The following is a 17649-nucleotide window of genomic DNA, read 5'->3' on the forward strand; positions in this document are numbered from 1 at the left end:
GTGTTCCGTGGCGTCGTCGGGACCCGCTCGAGCTAACCTGGTCACGGTGATCCATCTGGATAGTTGGGTGGTCTTTTTCTCTTTTTTTTCCCACAGGCGCAGTAGCCCCCAAATTGTCAGGACCCGATCGTCGTCAGGATCCATCCCCTCGAGTCTCATCGGGACGTGGAGAGTAAGAGGTGGACCCTACATCCGAGGGAAGGCTGGTCGCAGCCTCGAAGCTGGATGCACCCAAGGACCAGTCCAGACGACTCGTCCACATGGCCCGATGGGAGCGTGAGCACCGCACCACATCATCCCTTTCTGATGGAAGAGTCCTGATCGGTCGTGCCAAACACCACACAGTGAGCGACCAGCGATGGTCGAGTCTCCCCGGTTGAGCAGTTCTCTCGGTGGCTCGCTGTTGCGTTGCACGAGTTGAGGATCGACATCCACGCCCGAAGCACCGCAGCGAATGAAACGGCTGCAGCGCGATTAAGGAATATTAAGCTCTACATCCAGATTGGCCATCCAGAGCGGGTCCTCTTCCTCTCCAAAAAAAAACGGGTCGTCCATCGCCGTCTGAGTCTGGATTAAGACTTATCGTAGCGCCCGCTTGTCCTGCCGCCATGGATATCCGACGTGCAGGTTCCAGTAGCCAGTGTCCAGTGTTTACTCAACACTGTTTAGTACTTCATTCCTCTGGCAGCACTCGATGCGGTCTCTCCGCACACACTACGGACGAGCCTCATCACACGAGGTACCTCGCCTGTGAGCGGCTCCGACCGAAGGGGGGGGGGGGGGGGGGACAAAGAAGTGGGGAGTAACCTCGTCACTTGGGTCAGCCGGTGGACTCCACTTTCTGCCCACTCGGTCACTGCACGTTCAGTATGCGCCATTTTGTATACCTGAGGCATTTTTCTGTTCCAATTGCACGTCCACGCCAGGCTGAACCTCTTCCTCTCACCGTATTTCCATCCCGTCATCCACAGAGGACGCAGGCCAATCTGACTCGTTCGCTCGCGGTGAATGATGCAAATCCAGTCGGACCATGACACGCCTTGAATCAGGAGGATGAACCCTCCAAAAAAGAAAGAGGAAGAGAGAGACAACGAGGATTGGTGTGCTTGGTTGACTTTCCGGGATCACGGTGCATGCAGAAGATGTGATGATGAACCGCAGAAGACGGTGGGAAATGTGAGGTCGACAGATGGCTCCGGGACACGGTCAGAGACTCCCTCCGGAACGGGAGATATCTCGTCGTTTCCACTGACGGGTAATGGCGATGGATGTTGGCCACCCGCCTGGGATCGCCACCGCATTCCTTGCGCTGCGGGAAGAATGATGGATCGAGTCAAGGCCAATCATGCGCGAATCGTCTCTCACCTTGCCAGCCCTCAGGGATCCTCCGTGGGATTGCCAGGCTCTGCTCATACATCCGTCTCAGGGTGATGGTGATCACCTCTCTTTGTTCTTGATGACCACCTTTCCCGGTACCAACTTGATGAATCCTGCTCTCCCGTCTCATGGATGAGAGGGAGCCGACTGGGTATGATACTGGCGCTGAGCTCTCATCGTCGTTGTGGGGTGGGAGAGGGGCTCATCTAGTTGGACGACTCCGCGATGAGACCACTCCCAGGCCTTCACAGTGTGTCTGTGCAAGACTGTCAACGCAAAAGCTGTGTGTGGTATAGCCCTACGGCTGCCCCAAGCGACCTCCACAGTAGACCAGAGAAAATGGAAGATCCGTGTGAGACATGGTCGAGGAGACTGATGGTCATATCTCGACTCTCGAGGCGAGTGGAGGGTGTTCCGACGAGGAAGTCTCACTCCGAGCTAGCAGTGTCTTTTCCCGGGTTCTCCGCCATCGATCATGATCATCATGCTTTTGATCCCGATAAAACATGAGTTTTCTCCGGAGCATGAAAGCATTGAAACGTGAGGCGCAAGATGCCTTTTATACCATCCACCGACAGCGACGGACAGCCATTCTTAGATACCTCGGGATGGTACAGGCTTTCTACAGAGATCAGATCTTGTTCGTCCAGATATATTGCGCATTCTGCCCGGCCATCCTGTGAGGAGCCCGACCACGGAGCTCCTGACTTGTGGATGGCTGCCGATATTCCCGCGTTTCCAGGTGTGGCTGACAAGGATCATCCATTTCCGTCGAATTAAGCATTGGCCCAGACCTCCAGCGGGATGCTTTTCAGTGCGTCCTGACAATTTGACCTGATGCATCATCCATTTCAGAGGCATGGGATCAGCTCAAGGGTCCGTGGACGAATCCAGGCTCCGCTCCCATCCCATCTGATTGGACCACCTTCACGCTGGGGGGCTGCGATGGGATCGACGCGCTCGGCTCTGGGCATGACCACAATTCGTGCTTTTACAAGCCAAAGTTTCCTCTGTTTGGAAAGTTGAAGGAACAGACCACGGCTCGCAGCCAACTAGATGGGATTTGGTTCATCTGTTCAAGGCGCCGTCAGGGGGCGCACACTTGAATGTCACCCGGATTTTTTTTTCAAAAGGATCCCACGCCTTTGCTAGAAGCAAATGTGCGCGAGTCATGATGAACAATCGAGAGAGTCCCTCGGGATCTGCCATGGAATGGTTCGGGTCTCAAGTTGTGTCCACGACGCCCGGAGGGACAACCATGGGCCAACGCAGGTGAACGGGGGACTCTTGATTCATCGGTCTCGAGACGAGGAGTCGGGTCGTGGCCCCGAAGATGTCGTCTGGGAGAGGTGGGGTGATTCCAAAAAAGGAACATCACATGGATCTATGTACTTGCATAACTCGGCGACTTGACCACCCGTTCATTTCTCCACCGCATGGCGCATGTCTCTGTGTGAGCGTAGGTCATCAACGTTTCCCATCTTCCAAGTTTCAAGTGGGATTTCTGCGTACTCATCAGTCGCGCATCTTTTTTCTTTGCCTATGTCTCTCTCCTACCGTCTCACCCCTCTCGTCAAGGTGCACCACGAATGCATAATTTCAAGACACTGGTACCACCATATCACTACTTAGTGAATTCAAGTGAGTCATCAAATTTGTGAGCGGGATTGAGATTGAACTCGGCAGAGCACAGGAAAGTCGAAAGATCTGGACAGGTCCCCATCATCGATGCTCCCCGGATTCCTCCACGGTTCAGGGCCAGGCCTCTTCCAGAAACTTGCGAGTCCATTATCTACAGGAATCCCTTTCCAATGCTCTCTCTCTATTGCGTATAGGTATGGAGGTCGCACATGCTGCCGAATTGTTCTCGATGACCTCGGCGCACGGGCACCCAATCTCCCTCCCTTGACCGGCTTGATTTATGCGTGTAATGGATCCGACGGCTGCTGGTGATGATGGTTTCTGCATGAAGAGTGATGCACTCGTGAGTTGATCTTGAGAATTTCAAGGCAATATCTAGCACCTGCCGGACTGTGAGTATTACGTGTCGCAAATCAACTCCCTAATGCACTCTTTATGTCCCTTGTGCACAGGATGAGTCTCGGTCGGTCCATCCGTTCATCCGTCCATTCCCCGCATGCCACCTGCCGAGGCCCGGCAGTTCCCACCGAACGCGGAAAAGACGAAAGGAATGTTCGGGAAGGCATGACGTGATGAAAGTGATCCGCGTGCTCAAGCCGAGCTCCGGTTTTTTTTAAGGTTACGTGTGACCACGGGATGAGGTTGGTATCTCGCACTACTGCCCGATACCACGTAGGTCATCCGTTCCATCTATCAATCTATAACATCACACTTGGACAACTTGATTTCAAATTTTGTTCGGTTTGAGAATTCGTGGATCCTCTACCTCATCCTTTGTCTAATTCTATCCCTCCGATCACACAGTATGACTCTCTACATAGTTTGTTTCCATTTGCAGTATTCAGACCAGTAAAGCCGGTCACCCATCCGGAAGGGGAAACGAAGAAAGAGAGACAGGGAGTCCGTTCCAACGTCTCGACTCGTGAGATCATCGCATCAATACGGTCAACATTTACCCGGTGGTGTCGTGATCATTTGGTCCAGTCTCTATGGACTCTCTTGACAGATTCTTGTCCCTTCCATTTTATATCTGCAAATTGGATGCGACGAGCACGCACTGGGTGCACATATACACAAACACACATACTCCCTCTGCCTCTTCCAATCTTCCTTTACACGCCTCCAATCCGAAATAAACCCCAAGCTGAATCACCATGACCGTGCGAACGGCTTCAGCTTCACCATCTCCAGTGCAAATCGTCGAAGTCGGCCCTCGCGACGGTCTCCAAAACGTCCCTGGCACAGTGTCCACCTCGACCAAGTGCGAATTGATTCAACGTCTGCGACGCGCCGGTCTCACCGCAATCGAACTGACTTCGGTGGTGTCACCGCGTGCCGTCCCGCAATTGGCCGATTGTCGAGATTTACTGGGGGATTCTTATGTGAAAGAGCTTTTACGTCAGGCGCAATCACGGGCGCAACGGGGACATACCGAAGATCACCGTCCTGCTGCTGCTGCTGCCACGTCCATCCGTTGTCCGGTGCTGGTGCCGAATGTCAAGGGCCTGGAGATTGCTCTTGATCAGGGTGTCAAAGAGGTCGCGCGTGTTTATCAGTGCAACAGAAGGGTTCAGTAGAGCGAATATCAACTGCTCGGTGGACCAAGGCATTGCACGAGCTCGAGAAGTGACTCGTCTGGCTATCAAGGCCGGTGTTGCAGTCAGAGGGTGAGTGTATCTACAACCCTATCATCTCTCCTACCTCACCTTTCTCGTGCTTTCCTTCAACACCCACCTTTTAGCACCAAGCAGACATCCTTTCTCTAACCCATCACTAACCCTAACCCCCCTTCTCCATGGGGCCCATAACCAGATACGTCTCCTGTATCTTCGAAGACCCCTACGACGGCCCAACCCCCCACACCGCAGTACTCCGCTGCGTCCAATCCCTCCTTGACGCCGGATGTCACGAAATCAGTCTCGGCGACACTCTAGGCGTGGGCTCCCCCGCCAACGTCCACTCCCTCCTCGACTATCTCACCCGTCACGACATCCCCATTGACAGATTGGCCGGCCACTTCCACGACACGTACGGTCAGGCCGTGGCGAATGTCTGGGAAGCGTACCGCCATGGGGTACGCGTCTTTGACAGTAGCGTTGCCGGACTGGGTGGGTGTCCGTATGCGCCGGGGTCCAAGGGGAACGTGGCGACGGAGGATGTGGTGTACATGTTTCATAATGCGGGAATTGGGACCGGGGTGGATTTAGTTCAGTTGGCGGAGACGGGGGAGTGGATTTCGAGAGAGTTGGACCAGATGAATGCGAGTCGGGTGGGTAAGGCGCTGTTGAGTAGGGAAAGAATTCGAGAGAGACGTCAGCGGCAGCAGCAACAGGAGAAGGAGAGGAAGAAGGAGGAGGAAGAGAAGGAGGGAGAGAAGAAGAAGGAGGAAAAAGAAACACATTCATCAACAGGGTCAACCTCCACTCTGGTCAAATTCACACCTTCAAGTTGTATTCCCACGGCACAAATCTCGTTCAAGTGGACATTAATGTCCTCTTCCTCCTCCTCCTCCTCCTCCTCCTCCTCCTCCTCTTCTTCTTCTTCTTCTTCTTCTTCTTCTTCTTCTTCTTCTTCTTCTTCTTCATCTCCTTCTTCCTCTTCGGTTACGTGCTCGATTCCATCCGACAAGAACCAATTACCCACCAATTCACGCACCCAGTTCCAAACCTGTCAGCAGAGAGCGTGAAACTCGCCAAAACAGTCAAATACTTACCAAACAACACTCCACTAAAGTATTGACACCATCTTTCTGCCCAGTCGCAAGTCAATAAATCACCCACCTCGGTGCAAAGTGCGCAATATCTTGATGGTATTCATTATGTCCATGACAGACATACGAAACCATGATCCATATCATACCTCTCCCCCCCTCTTATTCCCCCTCCTCTTCTCTCCGAGACCTTCACTTTCCAACCAGGACCCAAAGCCCCCAGATTTAGACCCAAATCAAGAAAAGATAAAACAACCAAACAAATCAAATCTGCTAAACTTATCCCCAAGAGAAAAAAAAACACAACCACATTTTCGTTCCACTCGTATAATCATATGCAGTCGTCCACTCCCGACAATCAGATATAAATCTTGACGGGATGAAATCGAATCTTCACTGAACCAGTACCCTGAACCTGAATCTGAACCTGCAGGATCGAGTAAATCGGATGAAATTGCCCGGGGCCGCGGGGATGGGTAGCTTATACTATGTGCGAATAGATTGCCTGTTGACTGTGTAGACTGAAAGGCTAAGATGGATAAAAGTTGACAGCCTCGATGAGGTATTCGATTGATTTACTGAGTAGAAGTGTAGGTAGGTGGAGGGGTGATCGGTACTGATATATCCAGTTTTTGCCTATTTGTGCTTGGATCAGTTGATGGGGATCGACTGCCTTCGTGTGTGGCGGGGAGACAAGGGGGTTTTAGTGGCCAAGGATATTTGGAGTATACCACAGGGAGGGGTTGTCATTAGAGTTGAACATTGATAGTTTGGTCAGATTTTGATATTGCCTGGAAGGAGCTAAGAGGCATTTCTTGAAAGAGTAACTCTATCTTGATCAAGTGATGCCCGGGCCTGGATGGGATAAAGGAACCTGCCGTTTGATGTGTGAAAAGGGTCCACGGCTACCACATGGCTATATTGCACACAACAGCCACCAATTATCCTGACCAGTTCGAGCAAGACCACTGCTACATCGCTACAACTGTGCATACAACCATATCGGTTTTTGAAATCTCACTTAGTTCATCCTCCCCTGTTTACTACTCAAGACTAGTCCGGGAACCACGAGAAAGATGCACCGGAAGAAAATGAATCGGTGGGGGAAATACCACATCCGACGGCCATTGTATCAAAGACAAACAAGAATGATAAAAAGAGAGGGGAAAAAAAGGTTGGAAAAGGGGGCACACAAAGGGATATCTGAACAGGGACCAGTTCACAGTCATTTACAGCAGGATGAAGCTGGCACCGAACAGGGTGGACACCACAGTCACCAGGCTGACGGCAACGGGAGCCATGCTGACCGTGAAGGGCTTGACCAGACCAGCGGCAGCACCGGAGGAAGTGGTACCGGCGGCGCCCGAGGTCGAAGAGCCGGAGCTAGAAGAGCCGGAGCTGGAGCTGGAACCGTCACCGGTGGTGTTGGAGCTGGAAGGAGTGCCAGCCCACTGGGAGCCCTTGCCGCTGAAACCAGCACCCTTACCGGCACCGTCCTTGAGGTACTTCTCGGCAGGCTTGGGGGTGGTGGGCAGGGAACCGGAGGCATCGACGTCCCAGTTGGGAGAGTTCTTCTTGGGGCAGGGGTTGGCACCGCCGGTCTTGTTGTAATTGCCATCACCAGTGGGGTTGGCGGTCTTGTCCAGCGCTGCCTTGAGGGCCTTGTAGTCGGACAGGGGCGAGACGTTGTTACCCTTGATCTCCACCAGACCATAGTTGCTGTCCTCCTGAGAGTACTCGTAGACCAGACCACCCGAGTAGACACCGGTCATCTTGGTGTCGTACAGCGCGGCAACCTCCTGGAACTGACGCTTGTTGGTGTTGCAGCCGTACTCGGACAGGAAGAGGGGCAGACCGTAGCCGGTGAAGTTCTTGACCTTCTGGTCCCAGCCCGAGGTCTTGTAGTCCGAGGGGTCGCACCAGGAGTAGTCGTTGAAGGCGAAGAAGTCGGAGCGCTCCTCGTCGGAACCGCAGTTCATGTACTCGGCCATTTCCAGGCGGTTGGTGTCGACATCCGCGGCGGAGTAACCGACGGGCACTTGGCGCAGCTTCTGCTCACGCAGGTAGTTGCGCAGGTCACGAGTGACGGCCTTGACGTAGGGGGCCGCCGTGGAGGAGGGACCGTCGTTGATGACCTCGTTACCGGAGAAGAAAGCGAGGGTGTTGTCGTAGCGGGCGAACTTGTCGACGGTTGCGAAGATGTACTGCAGGTAGACGTCGTTGTACGAGGGACCGGGGTTGGCACGGTTCAGGGAGTACTTGGGGGTGTTGACGTCGAGCACCAGGTAGATACCCGCATCGGCGAGGGCCTTCATGCACTCATCGTGATCGGCCGAGTTGTCGACCGAGTAGACACGGATGGTGTTGAGGCCGAGGTCCTTGAAGTTCTTGATGTCGCGCTTGCAGGACTCCGCATCGGCGATGGGGTCGGCCAACTTGGAGGAACCACCGGGCTGGTAGTCGACACCACGGATGTAGAAGCGCTCATCACCCTTGAAGAAGGCGTTACCCTTGACGGTGATGGGGGTGATATCGCTGTCCCGCTTGACGTTGGTCGAGCTGGTGGAAGGGGCGGCGAGGACGGACTGCGCGCCCAGCGAGAGGGCCACGGCCCAGGAAGAAATAGGACCCTTCATGATGTGTGATTGAGATGTTGATCGAGGGGGAGAGAAGATGTCTGATCAGAAAGCGTGTGGGGGGGGGGGGGGGGGGAATAAAGACGATGCACCGGAACACAAGGTGTCTGAAACGAAGGACAAGAAAGGTTGAAAGGAACCCAAACGAATGACGGGTGATGAGTTGGAGGGTGAACAATCGTTGCAGGACCAAAAAAAAAAAAATAAAAAGGAAAGAGAGAAGGTCAATGGAAGGAGCGAGCGGAGAAGGGGGAATAAGAAGAACGCAGGGATGGGCAGGAAAGGGATGACCTCTCGGAGCGTGGATTCTTCCTCTGCCGCGTCTCAGCTTTGTTGTTCGATCATCGTCTCGGCGGCCTTGACGGTGAATGAGAATGACCCTGACCGTCTCCACGCTGGACGGTGGAGTCGTTATCCAAGACCCAAACCCACATCACCAGACAATCCAACGCGGCCTCCAAGAATCACACCCACCTCTGGCCGTCTGGAGGCGGGAGCCATCCCCGACTGTGTCTCCTTCCGGGGTGAGCGTATGAGCGTCCACCAATCTCCGGGTCCAGGAGCTGGATGCTCGTGAGATGTTGACGCTCCGAGACCCTGTCCGACGACCCAGCAGCACTGCCCACTGCCCACCGCAAAAGACTCCACCTCTCGCGAGAGTTTGTCAGAGTCGAGAAACAAAGTCCCACGAGTGCCACCGATGGACTCCACTCGGCCCTGATCGGCTGGTGGCGTGCGGTGGAGTTGCTGTTCAAACCGGCAACGATGGGCCTGGACCAACGCTGTCGGTGCAACGTGCTTCTGGATCCGAGAGTGGCAGCAGAAGAATCATCATTGGCAATTAACAAAGTCCAATGCCATGCTCAGATTACAGAACAAGGTTCCACCAGCGAAACAGTCCCCTCCGCACGATTGGCTGTTTGCGCGTGGACCGTTAATGACACAGTCAGCTGTACACGAGGATGGGGTCTTGAAGGAATCACCCTGTGTCTATCTTTTTGGAACTCATAGCCAGCCGCACCAATATTTAGAGAAAAATTCACTCGTCATGGGTCACTGTCTTCTGGCCGTGACTCTCAAGGACAATCGAGAATACGGTTTCGCGGACAGGCAACAGCGTGTAGATGCGTACCAGGACGCAGGGGCAAGAGTCCCAGGGGCCCAATCATGTCGCAGGCGGTCCTGGCTGGACCCTGTACAGATCCTGTATTCATCTTGAGACGAGGACCCGCTCAGAAGAGGTGTGCAATCAGAATTCACCTTTGAGAGCGTGTGCTCCTGTCCACCACCAACCAGCCCGTATGAAAGAGTCGGAAAGTTACTCTGCTGTCCTGCCAAGGTCCACGGCGCTTGGCCGTGGAAATTGGTCCTGAAAAGGTTCCCTGTGTTCTGATCCACGACCGTGGGATATTTTTAGGACCCCGTTCCGCCTCATATCTCTGTCGGCGCAGCGCTTGGCTCCGCGACTACCGAGCTCTGTACGGACAAACTATACGGCAAGTTATATTGCAATGTTCCTATCTACACTGGGTAACGACCATGTGCATTGGTGATGTAGCCGCTCTCTCGACTTTCCCGCCGGGCCGGCGATCATCATTCCAAAGCCACGTACTCTCCCGCGGCCAGGACCACTGGCGGCGATCATGGATGCTCAACAGGTGGACTGGCCGCTGATCGTAAAGACGCTGCTTTCCAGGCTCAGGCACTTGGGCGGATAGCCCAGCCGCCGAGATGCATAGTCTGTTGCCGTGCCCGCTAAAAATACACCGGCTGCCGTACACATTGTCTCAATCATATGCACCAGTCAAGCTCCAAACTCAGTTGGAAGACTGCACCCGCTCGATTGATGTCTCACCTTTTCGACGACAGGCCGAGAGCCATGCATCACATGCTGGCCAGTCGCGACTGATTCATCGACTGCTACACTGTGGCGTGCCGATTATGGACCGCTGTATTGTCTTGTAAATTGCTTTACAACAGTATGGTACAGAAACCATGTGAGTGATCAACTTGGCGATGACGCACGCAATCATTCTATCCCACGCTCGGCGGTGGAGTCTTGTTCCCCCCCCTCGATGATGCCCATTGGAATCTTCAGCTGGGGATCCATTTCAGAGCACACTCTCCAACACGGATCCTGAAACACAGTCCGATCGCAGGTCCGTAAGTGGTAATTCTTTACGTGCAGGAGTAGTCCAATCATAATTGCCGAGGGTATCTCAATCGCCCTTGTCAACTTGTGCTGACACCGTTTCCTACTGCTTCGGTCTGTATCGGCTCTATGGACATGTCCATGAGATGATTTGCTGCCATTTCCATGGAAAACTCTGATCATGTCAACAAAGACCCTGTGAGGGGGAGGGGGGGTCTGATTTACTGGAGCATTCAATGGTCGTAAGCAGCACAATGACTTAAGAACTTCTGACGTCTCTTTCTCCTTTCCCCTTGAAATGCCATGTGTAAAGTGGTCAAGACTTGACGAGAGTCGACTCTTCGATCTGATTTTTCTCTTTCACGCCGAGAGAAAAAAAAAAAGTCTCGGCGCCCAGAACTGCCCGTCCGCCTCTTTCCTCCCCCCGAATGTCCACTGCCCACTCAAGTCCAAGATTGGGGTGCCTCGCCTAAAAGTCTAGGCAATAGTCGGACTACTCCATTCGTAATACGTACTAATGATTATACAACTCCCCCTCCGACGAGAGCATAATAGAGAATGTCATCGCCTACGAGAATGAACATCCTCCATAGAAACACAACTCCAGTGGCACTTCCGGAAGACTTCTCCCTTCGCAAAGCTCAATCGATCAATCCTGCTTGTCCCTAGTCTCAATTTCGGGTCTCTTGGCTCGCACCATCTGATTGGAAGGGAAGACACCTCAATAACTTCCAAGCCCTGGGCATTGCGCACTGCCAACACTGGGCACACTCGAGCAGTCACTCAGGAGGTAGATGTTCAATCCAGGATGCTCACATCTCGGACCATGCAGATGGTCGGAGATACTTTAACTATCTGAGAGACACACACACAGAGGAGTTGGTCTTGCTATCGGGATCACGAAACGTCCCGACGTCCCGTATGGACGTGAATCCCAGATTCATGCAGAGGCTCGGGACGCCCGAGCATCCTTGATGGCACCGAAAAAACCTAGTACAGGATATATCCCTCAAATGCAGACCAGTGCCTTGTCCTATGTAGCGCAGTCAGTACCTGCCGATCGAGATGATCCATGGAGCTTCTACTTGAGCTACTTGTGACGCCCGAGCGACAGAACCCCCAGCACAACACAGCCTTCGAAATTGCCCCACAGAAATATCCAGTGGCCCCACACTACGAGTGCGCTCAATCTCGGGAAATGGCGATGTCAGGAATTCAAGATTGTACTCCACAGTCAAAATCCGTCAGGCTGGCCGTCGGGAATGACAGATTTGTTTGTGTGGATGTGTGTGTGATGGACATGTTTCTCCGAAATTGCGATGGTCAGTCAGGGGGGAGGGGATTCGTATGCTGCGAGAGACCTATGGACCTATAGATGATGACGCTTTTCTTTCCCAAGTTGTCACCGGGAGGTATTGCAGATCATGACATTGATTTGCGAGTAGTGGTGGACACTGGATGGGTATAGTACATGTATCATTGGTGTGTGGGTGGGCGATGCTTCTGGCACGGTATGAACCTAGATCACCGGGCAGTAGTGTGCCTATACTTAGAGTAAGGGGGGAGAACCCTTTTGGTTGGGCATGTCGAAGATATAAGTGAGTGACTGTATGTTAGGTCCTCGAGAGCGTTGATCTCTACTACCATGAACGCTGGCTAGACTGAAGGCTGTATAGGTATTATAACGACTTCAATCAAGACTGAGAGGTGGGATTCACTTGCAAATGGTATACCGATTAGTAGTTATGCGGGAGCTATTTTAACCTTTTACATATCGCCACACCACTACTCTTTGTATGAGCTCTCGAGTAAACCTGATTCTGTCTGTATGCGGGCAACTTCGCCGACCATCTAGTGACTGAGAGAGTAGTGGTAAATACCATATTGAAATGGTTCCCTTTGCGGCAAGTCAGCACTTGTCAACCAGTAGTACTATATGTTCGAGAAGAGGATCACCGGAGGACTGCATTTTGAAGCATTTTGAAAGGAAAAGTAAAAGGCAAATGGCAGACCAGGACAGGATACACAATCTCCTACCAGTCTTGTATATTCTACAAACAGGCACTCGTCCAGGTCGAATGCTCCACGGGGACCGAAATCATTGATTGGATCGGGGAGCTGTACAATGAAGCTAGGGGGTTTGAGATTGGCACATTCAGTCATCATTTACTTTCCACGCTAACGACCAGACAATCGGTCAAATGGCCGATTCTGGTTCGAGAATATGTCAGTGACATTGTGGTTTATGTCCACACCTTTCTTTGTAAAGCACTACTGGTCTCTTGCCGGGAAAAGCAGTTGTCATCTTAAATCATATCTTTTATGATGGGTGAACTGATCAAGAAATACCATCGGGCTATCTGCGCGGCCGACTTTCATGATATCGAACGAGCCGGTACCCCGATGACTCTGAATCATTACCTGAATGAGAATCTGCAGAAATGGTGAGACTCTCCCGAGGCAAGCCGACAAGAACCACAAATGAAGGGAACGAACGACAAGGTCTCACACAGCTGGAATGGACGATTGCAGAAGAAGTGGGAAGAAAAGGCTATCGACGCTCAGACCTCGGGTCTCGGTTCATCAACCAACGGGGCATCTGAGAAAATGATTCGGCTTAAAGACCTTCAACGGCAGAACAACATAGGGACCTCAGGACATACCCTTAAAAGTATCCATGACATCTTGAAATGTTACTACAAGGTTGCTTGCCGGCGGTTCGTTGATAATGTCTGCATGCAAGCGTCGGATCATTACCTGGTCACGGGCCTGGAACCACCTCTGAGGCTCTTTGACCCTGCCTGGGTCATAGGCCTCTCGAATAGTCAGCTGGAAGAAATAGCTGGCGAGTCCACCACAACCAAACGCCAGCGTCTCCGCCTTCGAAAAGAAGTCCAGGATTTGGAGAGTGGGCGAAGGGCGTTGGTGGAATAACAGACGGTTGAGAAGATAGGGCTGGAGGAGGTGCTTGACCTCACGAGGTGGGGCTTTCACATGATCTTCTGGCTGTCCGGCTGGATGATACTCGCAAGTTTGAGATATTCTACCAACAGCATGGATTCATGTGTCGAGTATGGATTGGCGTTGAAAGGCTAAAAGATTGGGTAGTACGTTTGCGGGGGCCTCGATAGGGTTGTTTATCAATACAAGCTTCCATCAGAAAAAACCCAAATGCGTTCATGAAAAGTCCAGATTCCCCACAAGGCAATCAACTTTGAAATGTGATTTGGAGCTGTTTCATCAAACTTTTCCAGACACAAGAAGGTATTTTTGTTCAAGAACCATTCATACTTGACATGACTAGATTTTCACAACAACCCGCCCCACATTTACTCACGATGAATCTTGGCGAGTTGATCAGTTCCATGAAGCCAGTCAAAGAGCCCGATGGAGCCAAAGTTCAGATTGAACTTTTCATGATGCAAATCATGCATCTTGGCTTTATTGTGGAAGAAATCATATCCACTATGAACGGTGGCGGTATTAAAGAGCTCCCAGGCTAAATATGCCCAAAAGGTCAAGATGTGACTATGTAACAGCTGCGGCGGAAGCGAGATCGGGAGCGCATTTGCAAAAATTTGCTCAAGAGGATGCGCGAATTGAGCGGCGAGTGCGATGGGAGCAGTGAATTTGTGATGTTTTTTGTGGATTCTTCGGTACAAGAATGGAATGTGCAGCAGCCTGTGGCTGTAATAGAAGAGAGCCTCGCGAAGGACAAGACTGATGGCGAAATCACGGACGAATTCAAAGGTGGATGGTAGTGTTGCTGTAACTCGGTAGGAGGTTTCGGACCCAGCTCTCTTACTCAGGTAGATGAGACCCAGGTGTAGAGTCGACGAGAGAAGTTGGTTCTGGGTTACGACGATGAAACAGCGCACGATGTCGCTGCGGGTTGGCTGTTTAGGAGCAGGTTGGATTTTATGTTTCTGGCTGAATCGTGGCACAAAAATGTCCAGAGATAGGTAGATCAGTGACGGGACCCAGAAGAAGAGGATTTGAATCAACAATGTGCCCAAAAACTCGACCCGCTGCGCGGAGTATGTCGCCACCGTCTCTGCCCAGAGGGCCGTCGACTGGACGACAAGCGGTCTGCCGTACTCTTTGAAGACCTCCATTTAGTTTGGTGGTGATTGAATGGAAACCCTCTTCCAGGCGAGCAGGAAAATGGGGAGGGGGAAGAAGAAGGGGATGAAGCCTATCCAATGTAACCCAGACTGATGTTGAGAGTCAAAAGTCAAATGCGAAAGCCTCGGTTCGTTCCCCACAAAAGGGTCCATGCGGCAAACCCTCTTCTCCGCGTTCAATCCGCCATTGCGGTCCGATTGAGCATCACAAGCCGTAGATCTCGGGGACCAGGTCAGCCATGTGATGGTAGGGTATGGCGGACACGGCGAGTGGCGTCCGAGATTTCTTTGTTTTTGTGGTCAGCCAAAGTGCGAAAGTTGACGGTCAGACATGATTAAAGATGATAGTGCCAAAAAGTCTCTAGGGACAGGGAGAGCTCAGGACCGAACAGGACGGCACCGCAGATGCCATGTCATTCAAAGCAAAGGTGCCAAAGCACAAATTGCAAATCTTGGGGGACTTAGAAGCTTTCGAAGTTGATCGGTAAGAGAGCCGTGCATTTGATCAAGTGGTATCTCGTGAAAATGAGTGGGGGCAGCGTGTCTGGCTAGAAACCGACATACCTCCGGTGCAGGAACCTCTGACGGGTAAGATCGAGGAAAATAAAATGATAAAGAATACATGACTAAGCGACTGCGAAAAAATGGAATGAGTCTTAATTAGTCGATAAAGTAAGAAAAGTTTATGATGATGTCCCGTCGAGGTAGCGCATGGACGTAGAAGAAGGTCGTTTTTCGAAGGCGCCCACATGCTGAAATACAGTCCAATTCCAGAAGTATGTTTTTCTCCGGCCATTTCTTAGGCAATACTTCCCACCCCACCGTATCCAAAAGGTACTAAAGCTATCAAAATGAATGAACCACAGCACGACTAGACCTTTGAATTTCGTCATCTTCAAAAGTAGGATGTGCTATAGATCATCAGCTTTTCCACCTATAAGTTCAGTATTCTGGCACAGTGGCTTGCCTCTGCGGTACCCGTACTCCAAATCAGACGGTCTATAGAGGATTACATACGCTTATTAATGTTCTTTCGGTCGCTATAAATGCATTATTACAATCAATTGAGCGGTAGGGTTAGCTGGTTGATTCTGATTCTCACCCAAAGAGGTCGTGATCTGGAAAGGTCAATGCTACTTTGGTGGGGGTTAAAAGATAAGGAGTAAACGGGCCATTCCAGAGGACAATTTTTGTGTCTTTTATAACCCAATTTTGTAGGTCTTAATTGATAAATCGGTGTCTTATCGTGAGTTAAAAGATGATTCTGTTGAGAGCTTCGATTTGCACTGAGTCTAGTACCAAAAGACCTAGTTTAGGTTGTGTGGTTCAATAGAAAGGAGAGAAATGGGCGGCGCGCCTAAAGAACCCTCTGTCCCAATATCAACAGCACGTCATGTAGCTACAGGGGTCAGGGGTCAGGGGTTTTTTTGAGAACGGCAAAGCTAAGCTGACGTGACACCGCTGGAGAACCGTGCAATCTTACGGTCACCAGCCATCGCACCATCTCAACCGCAAAATTGATTTTGCTTCGTTCCAATATCGTGCCTGCACCGAAGCCAAGAGAAATCGACCCACTCAATCCAAGCTTGATCTCTCTACTCTGCTGACCCTGCCAAGGCCTGAAGCTCTGAGTCCTGTCACCAAGCTCCGAATGCAGTGACACTTTTTTTGCTCACACACTTCAGATGAATTACGTCGAATACGGAATCAGCCGCATCTTCGCTAATGCCAAGGGGCGTGATGCACGGCTCTTCACCAAAGGGCCGGCTTTTGCTCAAATACCCCAGCCAGATATCTCAATCGAATGCACCGAAGTCGGTCCGACTGGATCACACATGCCCTCTCATCTGACGGCCGATGGTGCAGGCCACTTTCCAACTCTGAGCTGGCCGATGGCGACTCCCGAAGCCAAAGAGTATCTGATGATCAGCGAGGACCCCGATGCGCCACTGCCATCACCAATCATTCACGGCGTGTACTATGGTATCTCGCGTGATACCACGGGAGTTACCAACCTTGACTTTGAACCGACCGGCAAGGAGAATGAGTTGAAGGGTGGTTTCAGATATGGCAAAAATCGCCGGGGAAATATTTATACTCCCCCGCGACCATTGCTGGGCCACGGTCCGCATCGGTACTTTTACACCCTGATTGCGCTGAATGAGAGCCTGGATTTGTCTCGAATGAGTGCTTTGCCTACTGCCGAGGAGGTGGCGAAGGAGATTGAGGGGAAAGTAGTCCAGTGGGGGCAATGGGTCGGGGTGTATGAGAGAAAATGGGAATAGAGTGGGCAATTTGACCGAGGATGTTGATGAATCCTCCGTGGCACGTTTTTGACCGGTGTATCTCCCAGCTACCAATAGGGTGATAGGCTCATATTCATATACTTGTCGAGCTAGCGTTCACCGGTTGCGGAAAACAGTAAGTTGAAGCTCCCAAAGTTTTCGCAGCTGTTCACTACGGGGACTTGTAGGTAATTTATATTCAAGAGCATTATTTCTAACTGTCCAATATGGAGATATTTCTTGGTACTGCGAAAAGAAGGATAAGAAAAGAAATAGCCATTCTCTTCATGACCAAGAATGATCAACTTATCTCAAGACAACATCTCCACGTTAGAGACGCTCGTCATTTTAAAAATTGCGTTCTATCAGGCTATGTACATTGACAAAGTGAAACACCGCCCATCATATCCTCAAGGCCAGGTATGAGAGAATTTTCAATACGGACTCACTGAATCTCACTTCATGTGAGTCGGAAGTGTATTTGGGTGTGAGCATTTATGTCCAAAAGGGTCCAGGTGAGCGTGGCTCTCAAGATACAAGTAACATTGATGCGGAGGGACCTGAGCCTTGAGTGTGTCAATCATCGATGCCACCAATGAGGGCTTTTCAACCACGAGGTCTGGACGTACGTTTGCTCCCTTGAAACTAGAAGTAATATTTTTTACCATCGTTCGGGTGAAATACATGAGCCAGATAATCAACAGGCTTGTGGTGTTCCTAGCAT

At 51.5% G+C, this 17649-nt stretch overlaps 5 protein-coding genes across 5 annotated transcripts; 3 read left to right on the forward strand and 2 right to left on the reverse strand.

The window, feature by feature from the left end:
• Nucleotides 1-4172: 4172 nt before the first annotated feature.
• Nucleotides 4173-5757, forward strand: POX_b03308 (Hydroxymethylglutaryl-CoA lyase; the record flags this gene model as incomplete). The annotated part of the gene is made up of 4 exons (XM_050112206.1): nucleotides 4173-4563; nucleotides 4625-4685; nucleotides 4831-5291; nucleotides 5351-5757. 4 exons carry the CDS (start codon nucleotides 4173-4175, stop codon nucleotides 5755-5757), a joined length of 1320 nt encoding a protein of 439 aa, XP_049972552.1.
• A 1200-nt stretch (nucleotides 5758-6957) lies between these two features.
• On the reverse strand, nucleotides 6958-8364 carry POX_b03309 (1,3-beta-glucanosyltransferase gel1; the record flags this gene model as incomplete). The annotated part of the gene is made up of 1 exon (XM_050112207.1): nucleotides 6958-8364. One exon carries the CDS (start codon nucleotides 8362-8364, stop codon nucleotides 6958-6960), a length of 1407 nt encoding a protein of 468 aa, XP_049972553.1.
• A 4474-nt stretch (nucleotides 8365-12838) lies between these two features.
• On the forward strand, nucleotides 12839-13450 carry POX_b03310 (uncharacterized protein; the record flags this gene model as incomplete). Its single annotated transcript, XM_050112208.1, has 2 exons — nucleotides 12839-12960; nucleotides 13030-13450. 2 exons carry the CDS (start codon nucleotides 12839-12841, stop codon nucleotides 13448-13450), a joined length of 543 nt encoding a protein of 180 aa, XP_049972554.1.
• Nucleotides 13451-13845: 395 nt separating this feature from the next.
• Nucleotides 13846-14631, reverse strand: POX_b03311 (uncharacterized protein; the record flags this gene model as incomplete). The annotated part of the gene is made up of 1 exon (XM_050112209.1): nucleotides 13846-14631. One exon carries the CDS (start codon nucleotides 14629-14631, stop codon nucleotides 13846-13848), a length of 786 nt encoding a protein of 261 aa, XP_049972555.1.
• A 1694-nt stretch (nucleotides 14632-16325) lies between these two features.
• On the forward strand, nucleotides 16326-16925 carry POX_b03312 (uncharacterized protein; the record flags this gene model as incomplete). The annotated part of the gene is made up of 1 exon (XM_050112210.1): nucleotides 16326-16925. One exon carries the CDS (start codon nucleotides 16326-16328, stop codon nucleotides 16923-16925), a length of 600 nt encoding a protein of 199 aa, XP_049972556.1.
• Between the last annotated feature and the right edge of the window lie 724 nt (nucleotides 16926-17649).

The sequence above is a fragment of the Penicillium oxalicum genome, chromosome II, assembly GCF_001723175.1.
Source record: "Penicillium oxalicum strain HP7-1 chromosome II, whole genome shotgun sequence".
NCBI lineage: Eukaryota > Fungi > Ascomycota > Eurotiomycetes > Eurotiales > Aspergillaceae > Penicillium > Penicillium oxalicum.